This window comes from Thamnophis elegans, chromosome 3 (genome assembly GCF_009769535.1).
Source record: "Thamnophis elegans isolate rThaEle1 chromosome 3, rThaEle1.pri, whole genome shotgun sequence".
NCBI lineage: Eukaryota > Metazoa > Chordata > Lepidosauria > Squamata > Colubridae > Thamnophis > Thamnophis elegans.
The window spans coordinates 131,444,337-131,468,158 of NC_045543.1; the positions used below are offsets into that span (position 1 = coordinate 131,444,337).

General features: G+C 43.7%; 1 protein-coding gene across 1 annotated transcript in view; it reads left to right on the forward strand.

The window, feature by feature from the left end:
- Window positions 1-23,822, forward strand: part of PDZD2 (PDZ domain containing 2) — a 114,710-nt gene that overhangs the window by 10,892 nt on the left and 79,996 nt on the right. Inside the window, 3 exon segments of the mRNA XM_032213899.1 lie at window positions 12,149-12,291; window positions 17,791-17,923; window positions 23,388-23,549. Of these exon segments, the coding sequence (XP_032069790.1) occupies window positions 12,149-12,291; window positions 17,791-17,923; window positions 23,388-23,549 (438 nt within the window).

Here is a 23,822-nt window from a genome sequence, read left to right on the forward strand (position 1 = left end):
AAGAATTTAATCAAACATTTCTCTAATAATTGCACTAGTCACTTGGAACTAATTATAGTTTTTGGCAGGAATTGTAATAACTATAAAATATAAACTTTATTTTCATGCCCTCTTCATGTTTTTTCTGATGTTCAGAGTGGTTGCTGTAAAAGTATATTGAAAAGTATACCATCGCATTAAAAATCTTTTAATATCTTTTTCAGAAAAGAAGGGAAGCAATAAACACCAATCATGGATCTGAATATTTGTGTAAAGTTGAGATCCTTTTAATGATCACTCCAAATTGTGTTGGAGCTGCAAACCGTTTATTTCCTTATTCCTACAGTCTGAAATGAATAATGGATTGTTTGATTCACTTAAAGACCAAATTCATACTTCCATTCACAGAATAATTGCAGACGCCTCTGGCAAATCTGAAGATTTGTAGCTGCAGAGTTGTTTATCATCTAATCGTTTTTTGGTGCCCCATATTACAACTTAGCTAAGCTCTTGTTTTATATGCAACTATAACAGAGGTGGGTTCCTACCAGTTCGCACCTATTCGGTAGAACCGGTTCGTCAAATCTACCGAACCGGTTAGAAGAGGTTCCACCAGTGGACCCGGAAAGCAGGCCACACCTACAGAAGAGGTTCCAAATCTGGTCACATGGGCAGCAAGCCACTCCCACAAAGGAGGCCATACCCACAGAGTAGGTTCAAACAATTTTTGAAACCCACCACTGAACTATAAGATAGTTCACATTCCTGCTTCTCAGTTTTGTGCTAAAATCACAATCACATTCAGTTCTACTGTGGTCACTACAGATAGGTCTCAATTAGTGTGATTAATGAATCCTATGAAATGGCCACGTTATTGAATTCAAAACACCTGAAGTGACATTTAGCAATAGCAATAGCAGTTAGACTTATAAACCGCTTCATAGGGCTTTCAGCCCTCTCTAAGCGGTTTACAGAGTCAGCATATCGCCCCCACAGTCTGGGTCCTCATTTCACCCACCTCGGAAGGATGGAAGGCTGAGTCAACCTTGAGCCGGTGAGATTAGAACTGCTGAACTGCAAATAACAGTCAGCTGAAGTGGCCTGCAGTACTGCACCCTAAGCACTGTGCCACATCAGCTCTTATTCTATGGAAAATAGAGTAATTGGTTCCAGCTTGATGGAAACAGGCAATAATTTTTTTAAACATAATTTTTATATCTATATTAATGAAACATTACAGTTAAGGACAAAAATAATGTAGTTATGATTTAAACTTATGGTTAATAAAGTCAGAGAGTTAAACCAAAATGAAAATGAAAATAAATCCTACTGTAAATTCAGGTTATTTCAACATCTTGTCCTAATTTAGTGTTGCTATGACCACATTCCTGTAGTTCAGTTGTATCAAATTTTTGCTCTAATGTTATAATGAACTTTTTAAAAAAAATATATTGTTTTCCTCTGATTTCCCCCCTCTATTTTCCATACATGAAGACTAGCAGCATCTGAAATCCTAATCAAACTATGTTAACGGCATGTTGATTCAATTAAACTTTATCTGGTATCAATTTACAATTCACACTAAATCAAATATTGCATTATTTTAACTCGCAACCTGAATACAAGGTAGAAAGTAGATGGAAGGTGTGTTTGATATGTTTGACACATTGAGTTATTTATAAAAATAAAGGTGGGATATAAATAAATGTTAAAATAAAAATATATGAAGCAATCTTTTTAGATTGTTTTATAACAGAGAAATAATGCAGGAATGTTCTCGGGTTATGAACATTTGCCGAGGTGGCGCAGTGGTTAAATGCAGCACTGCAGGCTACTTCAGCTGACTGCAGTTCTGCAGTTCGGCTGTTCAAATCTCACCGGCTCAGGGTTGACTCAGCCTTCCATCCTTCCGAGGTGGGTGAAATGAGGACCCAGACTGTGGGGGCGATATGCTGACTCTGTAAACCGCTTAGAGAGGGCTGAAAGCCCTATGAAGCGGTTTATAAGTCTAACTGCTATTGCTATTGCTATTGTTCAGCAAAGTTTGAAGTTCTTTGTTACCTTAGTGCTGGAAAAAAATTGTAATTATGGCAATATCCCCACAGCCCCCAAATTGTGATTCTGTCAGCTTCCTACAAGCCAAGTCAATAGGGAATGTTGGAAACAGCGGTCATATGAGGTCCTCGCTTAACAACGTGTGCAGTCCTTGCTTAATGATGAGAACTGGGGTTTATAGAATTGCCGTTGCTAAGCGACGTGATTACATGATATTGTGATGGCAATACTGGTCCCAATTGTCAACGTAAGCCAAAGATTGCTTGTATTTCGCTTTTCCTTTGCAAAGGGAATCAAATCTGACCCGTTTCCACGTCGTTTATGGGGCTGTATCTGCTTCAGCAGAGGGAAAGTCTCATCTCTGTAGCATGTTTGTAAGCTATCTGCTTTGGAGAATTCTTGGCAACCAGCCTTTCAGCAGATAAATTGGGCTGAATATTCTAGCAGTCTGACTGGATTCATATAGTATTCTAAGCCATGGTTTATTTAATTGGGCTTTCCTGAATAAACTATATTTGGCTAAGTATACACTGAGTCATAACAACTTCATTTATAGGCTCCTTATGAGTGGGTTTACACAATATACAGAGTGCAAATGAAACAGAGTGTAATTTATAGTGGTTGCAATTGATCACTTATTGGGATTACATTTCTTACTACACCAAGATTTGCTTAACGAATTATAATTGGCTTCATGCAACAAATTATTACATAAACAACAGTTTAGTAACCGCAAGTGCTGGTTAACACAAAACCAAGGGACAAGAAACACATGATATTTACCCAGTACACCAATCGAGTCTCTGTGCAAAGAGTTAACTAGCTCAAGAGGTAGCGCCATTCTTTAGCTATTTCTTTCCCCTGTATTGATTTATATAATTGATTTATAACATTTTAAACTGCTGTAATCATAACCCATTCTAAGTAGTGTACATCATAGCGAAGAACATAAAGTCAGGTGCTGCACAAATAAAATACAGAAGTGGTTGCCTGTAATCATCACAACATAAAGGCATTAATGGCCAATACGGTCTCCAGTGCCTTGTGAAATGCAAAGAGGATCAGAAGGCAACTGTATCTCCAGATGACAGGTTTTTTTAGGGGAGGGGGAGGGGACGACAGCTATTTGTCCTGAGTTAGATCTTCATCAGGTCCTCTTGCAAAGTTTGGATTGGATGAGGAGAATCATATTTGGCAAGAAGGTTGCTGATGTATTTCAATATAATAGAATAATAGGATAATAGAATAGAATAGAAATATGGAATGGAGTGGAATAGAATGAATAGTATAGAATATAAATATGGAATGGAATAGAATAGAATAGAATCAGAATCAGCATAGAGCTGGAAGGGACCTTGGAGGTTGTCTAGTCCAGCCCCCTGAACAAGCAGGAGAACCTATAACATTTTAGATAAGTGACTGTCCAGTCTCTTCTTAAAAACCTCAAGTGATGGAGTACCCACGATTTCTGAAGGCAAGCTGTTCCACTGGTTAATTGTCCTCACCGTTAGGAAGTTTCTCCTTAATTCCAGATTGCTTCTCTCCTTGATTAGTTTCCAACCATTGTTTCCTGTCCTGCCCTCTAGTGCTTTGGAAAATAATTTGACTCCCTCTTCTTTGTGGCAGCCCCTCAAATAGTGAAATGCTGCTGTCATGTCAGCCCCAAATTCTTCTTTTCTTTAGACTAACCATATCTAAAACCGGCAGCCGTTCTTCTTGAGGTCCTCCTTGCCAGATAGTTATATTGACAATTGTCCAGTGTGGGAGGGCAGGAAGAGACCATGGTCCAACCAGCTCCATGAGTGGCCTTTGCTGAATTCTTCCTTCCAAAAGAAAACCTGTATGGTCAGGATGGGGATCAGTTTAATGTTCCCCAAATTGTTCCATTATCTTCTGATATGGGCAGAAGAAGAAACGTGAAGCTTTCATTTCTGTTTCTCCTGACAAGAGTTTTCCAAAAAGACCAGCTATTTATCCTGAGTGAGATTCAGGTCTTCTTGCAAAATTTGGAATGGACGAGGAGAGTCATATTTAGCAAGAAGGTTGCTGGTGTATTTGAATAGAATAGAATAGAATAGAATAGTTTATTGTTATAGCAGCGTCCTACAAAGTGATCAATCCTGTGGCAGCAAGTCACTTTCACAAACCATAGTTAAAATTCATTATAGTTAACAGAGAGCTCCTACCTAAAACTCCATAGATAAGGCACAATTTATGTAAATTCCAGTTGCTGCATTGGGCATCTCTGCATTTTCATCAAAATCTCTTTTTAAATTTTTTTTAATGTGCCATCTTGACAATTTAAAGACTGTTCAGACTTGTCTTACAAAATACACAATATCCACAAAATCGCCCCCCCCCCAAAAGCTTAATGAAGGCTGCCCAAATGAATAAAGTTTACATGCTGTCGATTTTATGTTGCCGAGGATTTCTTCAAATTAATTCCCATTGCTTCCGTGCAGTTTTTTTTAAAGATCTTATTGAATTGCAAATAACATAAGCTCTATTTTTGCTTGTGGAAATAAGCAAACAACCTTCATTTTGGAAGCATTAATAATGAAGCTGAGGTATATATGAAAGCAAAGAATTTTAGCATCCTGTCCAATCCAGGTTATAACCCAGGGTTTTTTGGCGCAATTCTGATCTGTCTCTCAAAAGTTGTGTCATAGACTTGCAGTTCAGGATATAGATTGCTCCCAATATAAATGCATCTTTTTTATAGTCAACACTTTCCTGACGCAGGCAGATAACTCCCAGAAGCAACATGATTTTTTTTTTTAAAAAAAATGCTATTCTCATTTGGGGCCTGTTGTATAAGATAGATAACCCATTTTTCACACATAATGAGACAGAAAATTACATTCCAGCTCCAGCCTAATTGTCTTTGTAGCATATGCATAGAGACATTTATGCCTCTTTTAAATGCAAATTTCATCTAGATCTCTTTAAGTGATGCAAACAGAAGGGAAGTTCTGAAACAAGTGGGGGGCATCCATCCAAAGTTAAGCACTTGCCCTCGACTGAGTTACTGGGCTATTGATTCAGATAGTTCAGTACTGCCTCTGTTGAGTTGCAGCAATCACTCGGAATAAACCTGGATATTATGCGAAACTCAGTCTATGGCTTCATATCCTGGCTTGTTCCATGCTAGTAACAATTTCCCATACTTCTGAAATCAGGAAAGGGATAAATTTGCATATCTGTTCAAAAGAGCTACGGATTTTTGAATGGTTTTTAAATGAATGGCTGTAAGTTGTGCATGTGGGAAGTTAGCATCCACCCCTCTACTAGAAAAATAACATATTAAAAGGGCAAAATATTTTCCCTAAAAGGGAGGCAGAAACTCAGCTACCTACCCCCACCTTTGTCAATGGGCCATTAAGGCCTGGGCCAGTCTATTGTACATAACAAAGATCTACCTCCTTCAGACAGAGCCATAATAGGAATCCCAAAGCCCTTTCATTGCATCATCACCCAACAAGAGTCAAACAGGCTTGGGACTCAGGACAGCTTGCAGAGTTGTCCCTGCCTGGCTCCATGAGAGACTGACAACCAATCAAAATACAAGCTCAAATTCAAAAGCCCAGAGACGGCATTAAACCTAGGCACTCTCAGCATCTCTTCCCTCCCCCCCCCCAGCATCTCAAACCATGTGATCCTGTTCACCCATAAACCTTCTTTCCAAGCAACTTTCATGAATCCAGTGTCTTTTTCCCCACTGAACCCAGAAGGATATTTGACAGGGAGAGAGTGTCAAATTCTGTAGCATTCTACAAAGAAGAACGGGATGCGGTGGCTCAGTGGCTAAGATGCTGAGCTTGTTGATCAGAAAGGTCGGGAGTTCGGTGGTTGGAATCTCTAGTGCCGTGTAATGGAGTGAGCTCCCGTTACTTGTTCCAGCTTCTGCCAAGCTAGCTGTTTCAAAGCATGTAAAAAGGCAAGTAGAAAAATAGGGACCACTTTGGTGGGAAGGTAACAGGGTTCCGTGCGCCTTCTGCGTTTAGTCATGCCGGCCACATGACCACAGAGACGTCTTCGGACAATGCTGGCTCTTCGGCTTTGAAACAGAGATGAACATCGCCCCCTAGAGTCAGAAATGACTAGCACATATGGACGAGAGGAACCTTTACCTTTACCTTACCACAAAGAAGGGTCCATAGATGAAATCCCTCCCTACCTGTGAACTTCAGTTGAAACCAACCAGTGAAAGGAGAGAACGTATAAAACAATGCCTCCCACCCTCTACCACCAAAGGCGGTTTAAATAGATACCTTGGTTGATGAGCTTGAAAACCAGTGAGGGATCACCCTCATCCTAGCTCTGCCACGAGCCATCGATTTGGATTTTCTTCACAGCCTCCCTCCAACTCCCCAACTTTTCCCAATTTTTCTTACATTCGATCAGTTTGGCAGAGAATTATCCTGCCAGCAGGGATGTCAAACTTGTGACGACACATCACCACGTGACATATCATAACTCCCCCCCTCGCTAAACTGGAGGTGGGTGTGGCTAGTGTGTGACGTATGTGGCCTGTGGGCTGCGAGATTGACACCTCCCCCCATGCCAAGGGATGAATAGACTTCTGAGCTTTCTGAGCTGTATAATTTCTTTCAAACTTTCTATTGAACTGGAAAGGCGAATAAGGGTATTTCTTCATATTCTCTATCTCTCTATCTTCTTTTCACTGTTGGAAGAAATGTCCATCTGGGTTCAGTTCAGTGGTGGGTTCCTCTGCCCGTTGCTACTGGTACGCTGCGCACAGGGCTGGGTGTCCCGATCGTGTATGTGTGATGCGCACGCATGTGCACTGCACCACCCCTGTGACACCCAGCTGCTTGTCGGAGGTCAAGCAGGCGCCACACGCTGTGCGCCGGTGCACAATTGACCGATTGCTTTAAAAACAGGTACGGATTGCGGGCGGGTGGGTGGGCCAAATGAGCCACTGTAACAGTGCGGTGGCCGCTGCTCCCGGCTACTACCAGTATGGCCGTACCGGGTCGTACCCACTACTGGTTCAGCTCCAAGTGGGGAAAAAGGCTATTGATGAACATGATCACATGCCTTGAAGATCTTGGGAGAAGGAAAAGGGAAGAGATGCTGAGAGTGCCAGGGTTTTATGCCCTTTCTGGACTTTTGAATTTGAACTTGTATTTTGATTGGTTGTCAGACTCCCATGGGGCCATGCAGGGGCAACTCTGTAGGTTGTCTGTGTCCCAGGCTTGGTTGAGCCTTGCTGTAATGAAGGGGATTTAGCCAATTTCTATTATGGCTCTGCTTGAAGGAGGTAGATCTTTGTTATGTAGAATAGACTCAGGCAATTGACAAAGGTGGTGTGTGTGAGAGTTTCTGCCTCCCTTTTAGGGGAAATATTCTGCCCTTTTACTATTTCCTAAAATATTTCATTTTTCCAGGAGAGGGGTGGGTGTCTAACTTCCTACACCACCCAGTGAAGAAGTGGAATGGCATTAGAAGAAATAGTCTTATTTCACTACCAAAGCCAAATTAGCTAACGGTAAACGAACAAACCCTACTCTCCTCTAGCGCTGATGATGTGACGTAGTTTGGTAATGAAATGTCTGCAAGAAAACAACCAAGCTCAGAGAGCACCAAGGACAGTACAGTTCAACCCTGAGCTCCAAATATTCTCTTCCATCCATGCCAATTGCTTGATTTACATAATAATGTGTTCTATGAAGTAGATGTAATCTAGAAACAGTGTGGCGTGTGATTAATGACACTTATCATCAATAGTACTGTAATTCTGTTATGTCTGTTTGATTCAGTAGAGTGTATGAATATCAGTGGGAGGGGATAAATGGAGCTGAATGCAATACAATACGCACCAGCATTTTGATTAATTTGCCCTGAATAGTGGAAAGCCTTTAAAAAGGGGGGGAGAAATGGCTTTCTAGCCTTGGAATGAATGACATCTTTATCATCTCCAATATGATCTGTTACAATTACCGCAGACGTGTAGCTCTTCCTCCTAAAACAATATTAGGCTAAGTCCTTGGGGCCCATTGCCTGCAAAATCTTGCTAACAAGGAAGTTATGAAGCAATGGTTGCAATGGCTTTTACTGAGAAAAACCCTCGGCCAGATGTAGGAAGAAACAATCTCTCTTGTACTCTTCCCAACAATAACCCAACCTCTTTCAAGCATTCCAAGCATACCGTAGTCTCTTTTTCAACACAAAGGAAATGCCAAGAAAAACGGTATCGGGAATCAAGGTGTGCTTCTTTTCACCAGAGCATGCTGGCCTTTAGGGCCAGGAATTTGTGGAGGTTTCTAAGGCCTAAAGTGGATCACTGCAGAACATTCAGGTTGTAATACAGCAGGGATGGCTAACTTTTTTGTCGTCGTGTGCCAAAAGTGCCCCCCTTGTGCCCCAGTTGGGGCTTAGTAGGCTCCTCCTGGGATCAAAAGCAGGCCTCGGGTGGGCTGGGGGGGGCATCGCACACCCCTGCGCCCCGTTTTGGGTTTGGTAGGCCTCCCTGCAGCCTCCTGGGACCAAAAACGGGCCTCGGGTGGGCTGGGGAGGGCACCGCACACCCCTGTGTCCCATTTTGGGTTTAGTAGGCCTCGCTGCAGCCTCCTGGGATCAAAAAAACGGGCCTTGGGTGGGCTGGGGGGGCACTGCACACCCTTGCGCCCCATTTTGGGTTTAGTAGGCATCCCTGCAGCCTCCTGGGACCAAAAAATGGGCCGTGATAGGCACACATATTACCCCCCACCCATGTGCATGTGATGCCTCCTACCTCCCGTGAATGCACATGCGTCTCCTGTATGTACCCCCCACGCATGTGCAGCAGAGACCCGAAAATCAATTGGCCTGCAGGAGACGTGGGCGCTTGAGCAGTGGAGCTGAGCTGGGGCGATGGCTCGCGTGCCCGCAGAGAGGGCTCTGCATGTCACCTGTGGCACACATGCCATAGGTTCCCTATTACGGTAATTCAGGTTTCCTGCTGTATTCAGCTTGGAAAGTTTGTGCACATATTTTGTAGTAAATCTCTCAGGTGTGTATTGGTGGAGAGAGTTTTTTTTTTTAAATGTATGCACGACTGCATCTTTGTGGATTGTTTTCTTCCTTAGTGAGCCATTAGGAAAAAATCTTTCATGCCATTGTTATACAGGTAGTCCATGACATACAGTTAATAACTATTCAAAGTTATGACAATGCTGGAAAAAGTGACGTACAAGTGGTCCTCGCACTTACAGCTTGTCCCGTCCGACTCATCCCATCTAACTTGCCATGGGACAGTTCAATACAGGAGAAAGGGATGGAATGATGGACAGAGAGAGAGAGACAGAGAGAGAGAGGAAGGGAGAGGGGGGAGGGAGGGAGAGAGAAAGAGAGAGAAAGAGAGAGAGAGGAAGGGAGAGGGAGGGAGGGAGAGAGAGACAGAGAGAGGGAGGGAGAGAAAAAGAGGGTGGAGGGAGAGAGAAAGAGAGAGAGAGAGGAAAGGAGAGGGAGGGAGAGAGAGAGAAAGAGAGAGAGGGAGGGAGAGAAAAAGGGTGGAGGGAGAGAGGAAGAGAGAGAGGGGAAGGGAGAGGGAGGGAGAGAGAAAGAGAGAGAGAAAGAGAGAAAGGGAGGGGGCGAAAAAAGGGTGGAGGGAGCGAGGAAGAGGGAGAGAGAAAGAAAGAGAGAGGGAGGGAGAGAAAGATATGAATTGCAGTGGGCCTTGTTTTCCTTTAAGTATGAATTTTCTCAAATTAGGCTACATGAACTGCCATTCGGCTTGCCCCTTTCTTGAGTTATTCTGTCTTGGTTTATCTAGTGGTGATTTGTCCTACTGCGAGTAGACTGGGGTGGGTCGAGTTGTCCTATTTCAATTACAGTGCACCCTGTGGTCACATGATCAAAATTTGGGAGTTTGGCAACTGGCAAGTATTTACTATGCTTGCGGTGTCCTGGAGTCATGTGATCACCATTTGTGACCTTCCTAGGAGGTTTTTGAACAAGGAAAGTCAATGGGGAAAAGTCAGATTCGCTAAATGATGGCGTGGCTCACTTACTGAGCCCATCACTTACTGACAGGAGTGCCAGTCCAAGTTGTGGTTGTAAGTCTAGGACTACCTGTATATTTCTGAGCAAAGAGTGTTGTTTACAATAATAAAACCTACTGTTCAAGGAAGGCGCTGTCTTGTATTTATGCCTGACTGTGGTAGGTCTCTTTATGGCTCTAGGCCCAGCTAGTATCAATCACTTTTGAATGAAGACAGCAGACAGACAGAAAAAAAAACAAAATACTAACTTGGTGAATTGGAAAGCTCCCACATCAGATACTTTAATACTTTCTTTGGAATTCCCTGGGTTGCTATAAACCAGTGATAGCGAACCTACTTGGGTACCTAATTCCATCTACTGGCCAATGCCGATTGGCTACCACCCGGAGGAGGGCCTTCTCTGTGGCTGCTCTGGCCCTCTGGAACGAGCTCCCCGTGGAGATTCAGACCCTCACCACCCTCCAGGCTTTCCGCAAAGCCTTAAAAACCTGGCTGTTCCGACAGTTCCTGTCCCCACTCGAATGGTGTGGCTGTTGATTGTTTTTAATTGTGGTGTTATGTTGTCCGTTGTCTTCCCCCCCCCCCCCATTTGTACCCCCCCCCCCTGATTTGGTTGTGAGCCACCCTGAGTCCCTCTGGGAAAAGGGCGGCATAGAAATACAATAAAATCGAAATCGAAACCTTTTTTGCCTTGGGTGCCAAAAGCATGCGCGTGACCATCCCATAATTTAATGCGCCCCCGCGCCGTGCCCCCTGCACATGCACGCCTGATCTCCCTGCTGCCCCACGCATGTGCACATGGCTTTCTTGGAGCCTGGGGAGGGCGAAAATGGCCTTCCCTGCCCCCCCCGGAGGCCCTCCGGAGGTCAGAAATGGCCCATTTGCCAATGTCCATTCCTACCGGAAGGCTCGTTTTTTGCTCTCTCCAGGCTCCAGAGCCTTTATAGGAGCATGAGGAGGGCAAAAACGGCCTTTCCCACTTCCCCGGAGGGCAAAAACCAATTGCCAATTACCTCCACTAGGCCAATAAGATCCCATAGATTAGCCTCCTCCGAATTCCATCAGCCGGCCAATGTCAGCTGGCAACTACCCGGAGGAGAGCCTTCTCGGTGGCTGCTCCGACCCTCTGGAACGAACTCCCCATGGAGATTCGTACCCTCACCACCCTCCAGGCCTTCCGCGTAGCCCTTAAGTTCTGGCTGTCCCGACAGGCCTGGGGCTAAAGATTTCAACCCCACTCGAATAGTATGACTGTTGTGCTCTTTTAATGATGTATTGTTTTCGTGTTTGTAACTTGTTTGTCCTCCCTCCCCTTGAATTGTGAGCCGCCCTGAGTCCCCTCAGGGAAAAGGGCGGCATACAAATAAAGTATCTAAATCTAAATCTAAAAATCTAAAAACTGCCTGCTTTTCAATTTCTGGAGGGCTCAGAAAGCCCGAAAATCAGCTGGCTGGCACCCACATGCGAGCTGGAGCTGAGCCTACTGATAGGGCTCTTCATGCTACCTGTGGCACGCTTGCTATAGGTTCGCCATCATGGCTGTAAACCAAAGATGCACTCCTTTTGACCTAAAACATTAGTGAAGACCCTCATAGAAAACAAGTTGCTGCTGTTTTGTGATTTTTTTTAAAAAAAGTGGCAGACATTGAGCAGATGTCATGAGATTTATTGGCTTTAATGGTGCTTCCTCATTGCGCCAACCCATGGCTTTCCTTGTCTGGCAAGGAGGAAATTAAACTTTCTGCATCTTCATGGCCTCTCTTGTTGCAAAAGCTAGTTCTCAACCAGGATGGAATAGATGCAGTTAGACCCAAATGCGCTTTTTCAAGAGGCAACTGGCCTTTCTTTGTTTTTTTTCCTCGAAGACGTTTTGCTTCTCATCCAAGAAGCTTCTTCAGTTCTGACTGAATTCCAGTCAGAACTGAAGAAGCTTCTTGGATGAGAAACGAAATGCCTTCAAGGAAAAAACAAAGGAGGTCCAGTTGCCTCTTTGGGTCAATCATGACCTGGATGACTGAGAATCTCCACAGGTAAATGCCGTTAGAAGGATTTCCTACCAACGTACTCCCAATAACACTGCAGGGACTCTCTTCAATGTCTCCTCCCAGAGAGAAGGCTGTCGGATATGGAAGATGACCATGATGAAGGGAACCGACGGGCTGGGAATCCAGATCACTGGAGGCCGTGGATCCAAACGCTCCCCTCATGCCATCATAATTGCCCGGGTGGAAGAAGGTGGATCAGCTCACAGGTAGCACTTGTTGTGTGGGTCTTTTAATGCAAGTCTGTCTGTCTCAACTTTTAATTAGATACACCTGGGGATCGAAAGCTCAAGGACAGAAAAACTAGACATCGTGTGTACATTATTTGATTTATACTTGCTTGTTGGCCGGGATTGGTTCTCAAAGTAACTTTCAGTATTAAAATGCGACATATAACAACAGCAATCCATAAATAAACTGGGAGGCTTTGAGTATTTAGTCTGGCCTTAGGCATCAAAGCCAGTTAGAGGACCTTGAGCCAGAGGTGGTATTCAGCAAATTCTGACCAGTTCTGGAGAACCGGTAGCGGAAACTTTGAGTAGTTCAGAGAACTGGTAAATACCACCTCTGGCTGGCCCCGCCCCCATCTATTTTCTGCCTCCCGAGTCCCAGCTGATCCGGAGGAAATGGGGATTTTGCAGTATCCTTCCCCTGCCACGCCCACCAAGCCACACCCACCAAGCCATGCCATGCCCACTAAGTCACGACCACAGAACCGGTAATAAAACATTTTTGAATCCCACCACTGCCTTGAGCGAGCCATTTTCTCTCAACTCAAAGAAAAAGGCAACGGTGAGCCACTTCCAAAATTTTGCTGAGGAAATATGGAAGGGAGGGAGGGAGGGAGGAAGGAAGTGTCCCAAAGGTGCTTTTTCAGGAGGCAACTTGAGTTTCTTGTTTTTTCTTTTCTTTTGAAGACGTTTTGCTTCTCATCCAAGAAGCTTCTTCATCTCTGACAGGATAGTGGGGAATGGGGAGTGAATCCTGTCAGAGATGAAGAAGCTTCTTGGATGAGAATCAAAACGTCTTCAAAAGAAAGCAAACAAAAAACAACAACAACAACAAGAAAGTTTAGTTCCCTCCTGAAAAGCACCTTTGGGATAACCGTGACCTGGATGACTGATGATCTCTACAGAAGGAAGGGGTGATTTATTGTTATAATTTTATTATCATTACATTTTACTGACAAGAACGTCCGGTCCCCCTTGTTGCCAGCAAAGTTTGGCATTCTTGGTGGTGAAGGGACCCATTTGCTCAATCTTCTGGATCAGTGTTTCTCAACCTTGGCAACTTGAAAATGTCTGGACTTCAACTCCCAGAATTCCCCAGCCAGCGAATGCTGGCTGGGGAATTCTGGGAGTTGAAGTCCGGACATCTTCAAGTTGCCAAGGTTGAGAAACACTGTTCTGAATTGATCATGTTGCATTTGTTTTTGTTTTTGCATTCCCACAAGAACTCCTTGCTAAAAATATTTCCTAAACTTTTCTTCTCAGAAATATTTTTTTCTAAGGTGTCCCAGTAACCCCGAGTAACTTATTGGTAGGGAGGAGGGGGAAAGCATGCTTTTTTTTGTTGTTATAACCCTCAGAGAAGCAGATCTCTGTACCTAGAGATTTAGCAAGAATACAAAAATGTAAGACTTGAAAAATAAGGAAGTAAAATTATGAACTTGCTTTGTTCTCAAAACAAAACCTGCTAAGGGATAAAATCCTTTTGATGGGGTCTCCTCCTGCCTGTGGCAGATTCGAGGTAAATGATGCTTTTCTCCCCTCATCACTATTACTTGTTTTACTAGTAATAAATTTAAAGGTAGAGAAAACCGAACAGTGTTGAACAGGCTGCTTCTGGAAAGTTTAAGACTTCACATACCATATTTTTCGGACTATAAGACACACCGGTGTATAAGACACACCAGGATTTCGATGAGGTAAGTAAGTAAAAAACGTTTTTGCCCTCCCTGGCCCCCAGGAGCACTCTGCAGGCTTCAAGGGGCGGGGGGAAGGCAAAAATGCCCCTGTTTTTGCAAAAAATGGGTGGATAATGGGCCGTTTTTCACAAAAACTGAGGTGTTTTTGCCTTCCCCCAGCCCTATTGAAGCCTGCAGAGTGCTGCTCGGGGCTGAGGGAAGGCAAAAACACCTCAATTTGTGGAAAAAATGCCCTGTGTTTCTCCCATTTTTTGCAAAAATGAGATGCAGGGGCGGGGCTTCAGGAGGCCAAAATTGGATGTATTCAGTGTATAAGACACACCAACATTTCCACGCTCTTTTGGGGAGGAGAAAGGTGCGTCTTATACTCCAAAAAATACAGTACATTAAAAGGACAATGCTAATTGGTACATACTAGACCTTGACTTACAACTACAACTGAGCCCAAAATTTCTGTTGCTAAGTAAGGCATGGCTAAGTAAAGTTTTGCATTCATTTTTTTAACCTGGCACTACTGCAATGCGCTCTACATGGGGCAGCCCTTGAAGAGCATTCGGAGACTTCAACTTGTCCAGAATGCAGCCGCGCGAGCGATTGTGGGTGTACCTCGATACACCCACGTTACACCTATCCTCCGCGAGCTGCACTGGCTTCCAATCGGTCTCCGGATACGCTTCAAGGTGCTAGTTATTACTTATAAAGCCCTTCATGGTATTGGACCTGGGTACTTGAGAGACCGCCTGCTGCCAATTACCTCCCAAAGACCCATTAGATCGCACAGGGTCAGCCTCCTCCGGGTTCCATCCACTAGCCAATGCCATCTGGCTACTACCCGGGGGAGGGCCTTCTCTGTTGCAGCTCCGGGCCTCTGGAACGAACTCCCCGCGGAGATTCGGACCCTCACCACTCTCCTGGCTTTCCGAAAAGCCGTTAAGACCTGGCTGTGTCGGCAGCCCTGGGGTTGATGAGCTCCCTTCCCCTCTCGACAGGTGTGGTTGTTGGTCATTTTAAACGTTTATTTTGTATTTGCATGTTCCCCTTCCCGTTGGAGTTGTTCGCCGCCCTGAGTCCCTTTCAGGGAAGAGGGCGGCATATAAATAAAATGAAAAAAAAAAGAGATAATTGTACATATTTGTTTTTAAATCTGTGCATCCTTGAACATGGATGGAATCAGGGGTGGGCTGCTGTGGGTTCGCAGGGGTTCGGGAGAACCTCTAGCTAAGATTCTATGCAGTTCAGGGAACCCCCAACCCCCCCTCCTGGCTGGCCCCACCCACCACTCCCCTCCCAGGAGTCCCCACGTGGCCCATTTTGGATGCAGGTAAGTGCACAGTGCATGTGGAGGCTCGAGAGCGTGAAAAAAGGGCCTACCAGAACTTCAGAAAGGCAAACAAATGGGCCCCTTTACGGCCTCCAGAGGGCCTCTGGAGCCTGGGGAGGCCATTTTCACCCTCCTGGAGGCTCGAGGAAAGCCTCCAGAGCCCGGGAAGGGCAAAAATGTACGCCCCCCACCAGCACGGTGGTGCAAGAGGCCAATTAGGCCACATCCACCATGGCCATGCCCACCCAGCAACAGAGAACCCCTTGCTAAAAGTTTTGTAGCCCACCCTTGGATGGAACCAAGGTATCTGCAGGGTAACTGGATCTTTTTATTTCTCAGCAGAATTATTTTGATTAGAGGAATGAAAGAAAAAACTGTTTTGGAGATCTGTCAATTGAAGGAAGGACAGAGGCAACTTATTTCCTAGAAAAAAATATCTCTATTATGATTGCACGACTTGGCTATCTCACTGGTGCTTTTCAACAACCAAGCCAGCCAGCCTGCCTTCACCAATTTCTTATCCTCCCATTGCACTAGACCACAGGTGTTAAACTTGCAGCATAGCGTTGCTGTCACATGACGTATCACAATGTTTTTTCCCTTCGCGGAGTGGGGTGGGTGTGGCCTACGCATGACGCATCTGTCCTGCGGGTTAAAGGTTAAAGGTTTATTGCATTTGTATGCCGCCCTATTCCCGGAGGTAACACAACAAACAAAATACAGAGAAAAGTTTAAAAACAATGGTTGCCAGTTTCACACCCCTAGATTATAATTCCCATAGTTCCAAGCCAAGTTGGGAAAGGCAGCAGTGGGCACCTAGTCCAGGATCTTCTGCAAATCTAAAGCCAAAATACTACTACAACTACAATGACCAAGTGTTTCCTTCTTCAACTCAATTTGTCCTGTGGCAAATAGAATCTCACTCCCAGCATTAGGAATCAGCATTCTGCCTCTTTCTGCAGAATGGAAGAATTTGTAAGATTAAAAAAAAAAAGTCAATCTTTTATAGCACAATTTACTGCATGTAATCTGTCTGCCCTGCGATAAAACTTTCATTAGCACTGGAAAAGGAATATAGATCACCGGGGAGTATTGTATGTGTTATCTGTATGAGCACCAGTAGGTCTAATATAAAGTAGATAGTAGAGGGGCTATCAAGAGTTTTTCCAGGCTTAACTTAATATGACCTAACTTAGATTTCAAGATCATTAAGTAGCTCTGCATCCAAGCCCAAAACCATGCAAGATAAGAAAAAAAATTGCTGACATTTTACAAAGTTGTAGCTTTTGGGAGTTGTAGTCTGCCCATGTCCAGGGGGGGGAAAAAATGTCTTGGCGTTAGCCAACCTAGGTGCAGCCCATCAAAGTATTGAAAATACAATCCATGTTGGGTGGGGTGCAATTTGACTTCTAAGTACTAAACCTTAAAGGCAAATTCTTAAGAGAAAAGGGATACGTGAGATTCTTGTCTTTAAGAATTCCCTTGGGAAGAAGTTTTTCTTTGTTTGCTTGCTTTTGCTTCTGACATCGGTTTCTGGCAGTGAATTGTGGGATTTCCTTTCCCAAATGAGAAATTAGATCAAATTCTCAAGCTTAGGAGCCTTAGCGTGGACGTTTCCGCTAACTAAAATAAATAAATAAACGCTTAAAGGGACTTGGCCATTAAAAGCAGCATCTCAATACTTAATGCGGGGAAGGGTTGACCAGAATGAGTCCATACAGCGTGAACCACTCCAAAAGAAATGAGTGAAAATTCAGTGGTAGAGTTGACCTACTTACTAGTGATGCCGTTCGAGTTTATAAAGCACTCTGAGACTCTCCAGAGGAAAGTGTTAAGTAAACAGGGAGCTGAATATTCATTATTAAAAAAATGCAGACACAGTTTGTGATGTTCACCTTGAAATTTCCCCCTGAAGAGGATGGGATGGACTCATGTTTTCCAGATCAAGAATGGCCACTTATTTGTCCAATTCTTAATCATGGGATGGAGGCAGTTGTGGGTTCCTCTCCCCGTCGCTACCGGTATGCTGCTCACGGGGCCAGGCGTCCTGTTCGTGCACGCATGCTGTGCACATATGCGCCCTCATCCGCCCCAGCGACACCCAGCTGCTTGTCGGAGGTCACGCTGTGTGCGCATCCACAATTGGCTGGTTGCTTTAAAAACAGGTGTAGAACGCGGGAGGGTGGACCAAACCAGCCACCATACACTGTCAGCTGCTGCTGGCTACTACCAGTACAGCCGTACCAGGCCGTACCCGCTGGAACCCACCACTGGATGGAGGTAAACATTTACTAAGGAATATTTTAGCTACAACTACCCAGCCTTGTCTTTGACCTCTGATATCATCACGAGTTTTCCAGCTTATCAAGTCCTCTTTTAACTCTGAAGAAGCTAAGCCCACGAGGCAGGAGGTTTTTTTGGAGGATGGTATAAAGCCTATTTTGTTCTTTATTTTCTTAGAGATGGCAGGCTGAAGGTGGGTGATGAGCTTCTAATGATCAATGGCCAGTCTTTGGTTGGTCTGTCCCATCAAGATGCTGTTGCTCTACTTCGGTCAGCTGAAGGCCTGGTGTACCTCGTAGTGTCAAGCAGGGTAAGTAACTTTATTTATATGATTTCATCTCTTAAAGAAAGCATAGAAGAGTAGAAGATTCTTTCCATAAAATGGGATCACCTTTAGTTTAGAGTTGAAAATGCAAAACTGACTAAGAAAAAAGAATGAATGGATGGATATCTATGAATCTACCTTATAAGAAGATTTGGTCAATTAGCTCAGGACTTGGAAAACTTTTTTTGCCTATGAAGGGCCATTAAAACCATGGAGAGAATCAGCTGAGAATTGGAGTTGACAGCAGGTAGAATAAGAACACTTTTTAAAATCAGGATGTTATGAAAGGTTCCCCTCGCACATATGTGCTAGTCATTCCTGACTCTAGGGGCCGGTGCTCATCTCCATTTCAAAGCTGAAGAGCCAGCACTGTCCAAAGACGTCTCCGTGGTCATGTGGCCAGCATGACTAAATGCCGAAGGCACATGCAATGCTGTTATCTTCCCACCAAAGGTGGTTCCTATTTTTCTACTTGCTTTTTTGCATGCTTTCGAACTGCTAGGTTGGCAGAAGCTGGGACAAGTAACGGGAGCTCACTCCATTACATGGCACTAGGGATTCAAACCGCCTAACTACCAACCTTTCTGATCGATAAGCTCAGCGTCTTATATTGTAGAGCAAAACGGATGCTTAAAAAACTTGCAGATGTTTAAAGCATTCATTTTATCTTTTAAAATTTCTGAAACTTCCAACAAGTGTTGGCATTTTTGCAGTGAGTTCATCTTCAATTTGGTATAGAAATCCTGGTTCAATCCGGGTAGAAGCTCCATTTCCCTATTCTGTAGGAATCTAATCAATCATATCATTCTGTATGTAAGATTGATTGAATACTATTATGACTCTCAAAGAAAGTGCTTACTATCTTGTGATGAAATGGGAAGCAAGCAGATAGCTATTGTTGACCTCTCAGACTAGGTTGGCTAATTATCAGTATTGATGGTAACTGTAGTCCAACAATAGCTAGGAGGTCAAAGATTCCCAATCTTTGGAACTGACAACAAAAATAATTTCAGTTGCTTGAGTATATTTTTAGAATGATTGTCTATTGTAGGCCAGGGGTTTCCAACCTTGGGAACTTTAAGAGTTGTGGACTTCAACTCCCAGAATTCCTCAGCCAGCCATGTCTTAACATTGTCAAAGTTGGAGACTCTGCTATAGCTGACTGTATACATTTAAATTTTGGTCCTATAATTGAACAATTGTCCAATTGCATTCATGTTTAGTGGAACAAGTCTTAAGGTGTGCAACACTAAAGTGACTTCAGCAACAGTTGGACTTATTCACTATCCAACATATTTGGCAACATCTTGCTTTTCTCTCATTGGTATCAGTTAAAACATTTAGAGTGGCTGTCAGTAAGCTTGTTCTTAATTGCTGGAGTTCAGCTCCTTGCCAAATTGCTCCATCTTTCCATAAATTCAAGGCGCTTCAAGGCGCTAGTCGTCACTTATAAAGCCCTTCGTGGTATTGGACCTGGGTACTTGAGAGACCGCCTGCTGCCAATTACCTCCAATAGACCGATTAGATCCCACAGATTAGGCCTCCTCCGAAATCCATCCGCCGGCCAATGCCGACTGGCGACTACCTGGAGGAGAGCCTTCTCTGTGGCTGCTCCGACCCTCTGGAACGAGCTCCCCGTGGAGATTCGAACCCTCACCACCCTCCAGGCCTTCCGCAAAGCCCTAAAAACCTGGCTGTTCCGACAGGCCTGGGGCTAAAGAGCTTTTGCCCCCCCCCCCGAATGGTATGGTTGTTGTGTGCTTTTAAATTGTGTATTGTTCTGTTCATCTTTTTTATCCCTTATCTGTACCCCCTTCCATGACTTGGATTGTGAGCCGCCCTGAGTCCCCTTCGGGGAAAAGGGCGGCATATAAATGCAATAAATTCAATTCAATTCTTCCTGCACTTACACCTTCTGTGCAACTGACTTAAAATCTTGGAGGAAGTAGCTCTGCCAAAAGATGTTTTATGTGAACTAAAAGCATACATTTCTTTTATTATTGCAATTGGGGTGGATAACAATATGCATTTTACCAGTTATTTGTCAGTTGTGCAATAAAAGCACAAAGCTAACGAAACTATTTAAAAGCAGTGTGGCATCCATTTTTGCAAGTGAAACCAAAGAGGATTTTGCCCAAACATGTTTGGTTCCTGATCTTCCATCACTTGGAGAATCAACTGTTAACTCTGAATGGCATTTGTCAAATGGGAAAAGCAATGCTCAGCTGTACTTTTTGGTAAATTTACTGATTGGAAAACAACTGGAGCCGCAAGAGCTGGATAAAATTTTACAGGGAACCGAAGAAAAATTGATTAAAAGAATATATCACTACTTATTAAAATTTAAAATGGAAGAAGAAACTGTGAAAGAAACAATGATAACATGGGTGATAAATTTTGGGTATAGTATAGAATTGGTGGAATGGGGAAAAATTTGGGAAATAAACTACAAATTAACGATGGCAACGGCTTATAGAGAGAATATGTACAAGATGTTCTACAGATGGCACCTTCTACCAGCGAGAATTGCAAAAATGTTCCCGGAGTGTTCACCTATCTGCTGGAAATGCAACAAACAATATGGAACATACTACCATATGTGGTGGACACACACAACTGCGAAAAAGTATTGGAAAAAAATAAAAGATTGGCTAGAGGAGATTATTACACATCAAATTGCATTTAAAATTATTAAATTATTTTTGTTGGGGATTATAAAAGGAAATTATGGAAAAAAAATAGATACTTAATTTTACACATTGTTACGGTAGCAAGAATTATATTCGCACAAAACTGGAAAAATAATTATATACCAACAGAAGAAAATGTAATTAAAAAAATATTGGAATGTGCAGAGATGGATAAGCTCACGAAAGAACTAAAAGAGAAAGACGAATCTGTATACTACTCCGTATGGGGTTTATTGTACAATTGGCTGGAGGAAAGGAGGGGAAAAGCAGGAAAGCAAAAAAGAAAGGAAGAAAGATCAACAAAACAACAGACTACAAAACCGGAAAAGGATTAAAAGATTGAAATATGAGCTAGACTATAGCAAATAAATATTACACAAAATGATGTAAATGTAGTAAAAACTGTTACACATAGAATATATAGAATATTACATACAGAATGAAAAAAATGTATGTAATAGTAAATGCACAAATATATAAAGTCATAGTTATAAAAGATTTAATATATTATATATTTTACAAAATGACGTAAATGTAATAAAACTGCTATACATAGATCATATAGAATATTATACATAGAATGGAAAAAATATATGAAATAATGTAAATGCACAAATATATGAAGTCGTAGTTATAAAATATTTATTGGTATAGATAAAACAGACACAACAGATAAGTAAAAAAATGTAATGTGTTCCAAAGATATGAAGTTTGTACAAACAAAATAAAATTTATTTATTTATTTTTTCAAAAGGGGTTATATGCGGTTTTCACATGCACAGCGCCCCCTGCGGGTTATATGCGTGGGCGGGGTATACGGAAAATATTTTACACGATCGGAGGCTTGCACAGGCTTCTTTCTCCGTTTCTTCCCCCACCCCGATCTCAGCTGTTTCCTTCTCCTCCGTTCCTTTCCTCTTCCCCAGCTTGCGCAGGCTTCTTTCTCCGTTTCTTCCCCCACCCCGATCTCAGCTGTTTCCTTCTCCTCCGTTCCTTTCCTCTTCCCCAGCTTGCGCAGGCTTCTTTCTCCATTTCTTCCCCCACCCCGATCTCAGCTGTTTCCTTCTCCTCCGTTCCTTTCCTCTTCCCCAGCTTGCGCAGGCTTCTTTCTCCGTTTCTTCCCCCACCCCGATCTCAGCTGTTTCCTTCTCCTCCGTTCCTTTCCTCTTCCCCAGCTTGCGCAGGCTTCTTTCTCCATTTCTTCCCCCACCCCGATCTCAGCTGTTTCCTTCTCCTCCGTTCCTTTCCTCTTCCCCAGCTTGCGCAGGCTTCTTTCTCCGTTTCTTCCCCCCCCATCTCAGCTGTTTCCCTTCTCTCTTACTCGTCGCGGGTTATATGCGTGGGCGGGGTATACGGAAAATATTTTACACGATCCCGAAAACCCGCGGGTTATTTGCGTGGGCGGGTTATATGGGTGAAAATACGGTATGTAATGCTGGAAACAATTGTTTCCCTCTAGTCAAGACATCCACTCCTTCAGATGCAGTCTTTCAGTTCCCTTATCCTAGAGCAGTGATGGTGAATCTTTTTGGCACTAACTGCTCAAACCGGAACAAATATGCATGCATGCCAGCCAGCTGGTCTTTGGGTGTGCTGGAGCACCAGAAACCCAAAGACCGGGTGACTGACATGCACATGCACACTGGCCAGCTGGTCTTTGGGCTTCCTCTGCTCCGGTGCACGCGAAAATCAGCTGGCCGATGTGCATGCGCGTACCGGAAACCAGAAGAGCAGCTGGTGACAGTGCACATGCCCACAGGGAGGGTTCTGCGTGCCACCTTTGGCACACGTGCTATATGTTTGCCACAGTGGTGAGTTCCAGATCCTGTGCAACCGGTATGGTGCAACAGGGCCTGGTGTCCACAACATGAATGCGCGCAGCACACAAACACATGCATAGCGTGCACATGCATTCTTACCTCCTGCGACACCTCTGCGAGGCTCCAGCTTCTCGGTGGAGCATTGTGTAGGCGCCGTATGCTCTATGCGCATGAACGGAAGCGCCGAAGAGCTCAAATGTAGATAAGGAAGGCAGGTGAGCCCTCTGGAGCACCGTACTGTAACGGTACCCAGTTCTCCCAGCAGGCACCGGTACGCCCGTACCTGGGCGTACCACCTGCAACCCAGCACTGGTTCGCCATCATGGTCCTAGAGTAACTTTCCAAAAAAACTATAAAACCAGCTAAAATACTTTAGAAATAGCAAAATGGGAGGCTGGAAACCTACTACATGGCAATTATATGAAAAGCAATTATTTTGACAGGCAGCTGCTGCTCATTTATGAAATTTATGTGGTGAAGGTTACAACTAAGTGTTGGGATTATGGAAATAGGTTGCCTACAAGTGTGGAAGGATTATAGGTAGTCCTTATTTAGGACCACAACTCTGGATGACAATTTGATCATTGTGGTCGCTAAGTGAAACCATGATTGTGCTTATGATCTTACTTTGGCTTTGCTTTGTAAACATAAATGCAGGAATTGGTCACAAAATTACTTTTTCATCATAATTGCAAACAGTCACTAAACAAGGACTTTCTTTAGGTTTGAATGAGCTAATTCATTCTTCAACATGTTCCAATGATCTCAGGTGCATGAAAGATGGAAATTAACTTTTTTTTAAAAAAAAAAACCTAGCAGCCAAGAGAAGCCTTGGTGATTGATCATTTTCTATAATGTGATGCTTATTTTATAGGATTGCTGTGCTGAATGGAAGTATTCATATACATAATGGCAAGTATTGTTTTTCCCTTCTTGTAGGAAGGAGCAGAAGAAGATGTTCTTCATTATCCATCTACAAGTTTGCCAGACCTAATTAGCACTTGTTCTGCTCAGGATACGGCCACCTGGATTGACAATAAGGAGAATGAAGCCCCGGAAGAAGAGGATGGAAAGGCCCCAGAGTCTGGAGTCCTGGAACCTGTAAGTATGATGTCTGTGAAGATGCTCAATCATCCAGTCATGGTTTGTTGTGGCCCACTGGCGGCCATCAGAGCTGGCAGCAGAGTCGGACAGTGAAGAGGTTGGGGAGGAACATGGGCTCTGGGGGTTGAGGAAAGCTCAGTTGAGCGCTCTGTGTCGGAGGCAGAGAGACAGCAGTGAGGCAGAAGAACAGCTGGAGCCTGTTCCCAGTGTGTGCATGCACAGAGCTGCCAGAAGACAGGAACAACTAAGAAAGTAGGGCGGACTTAAGAG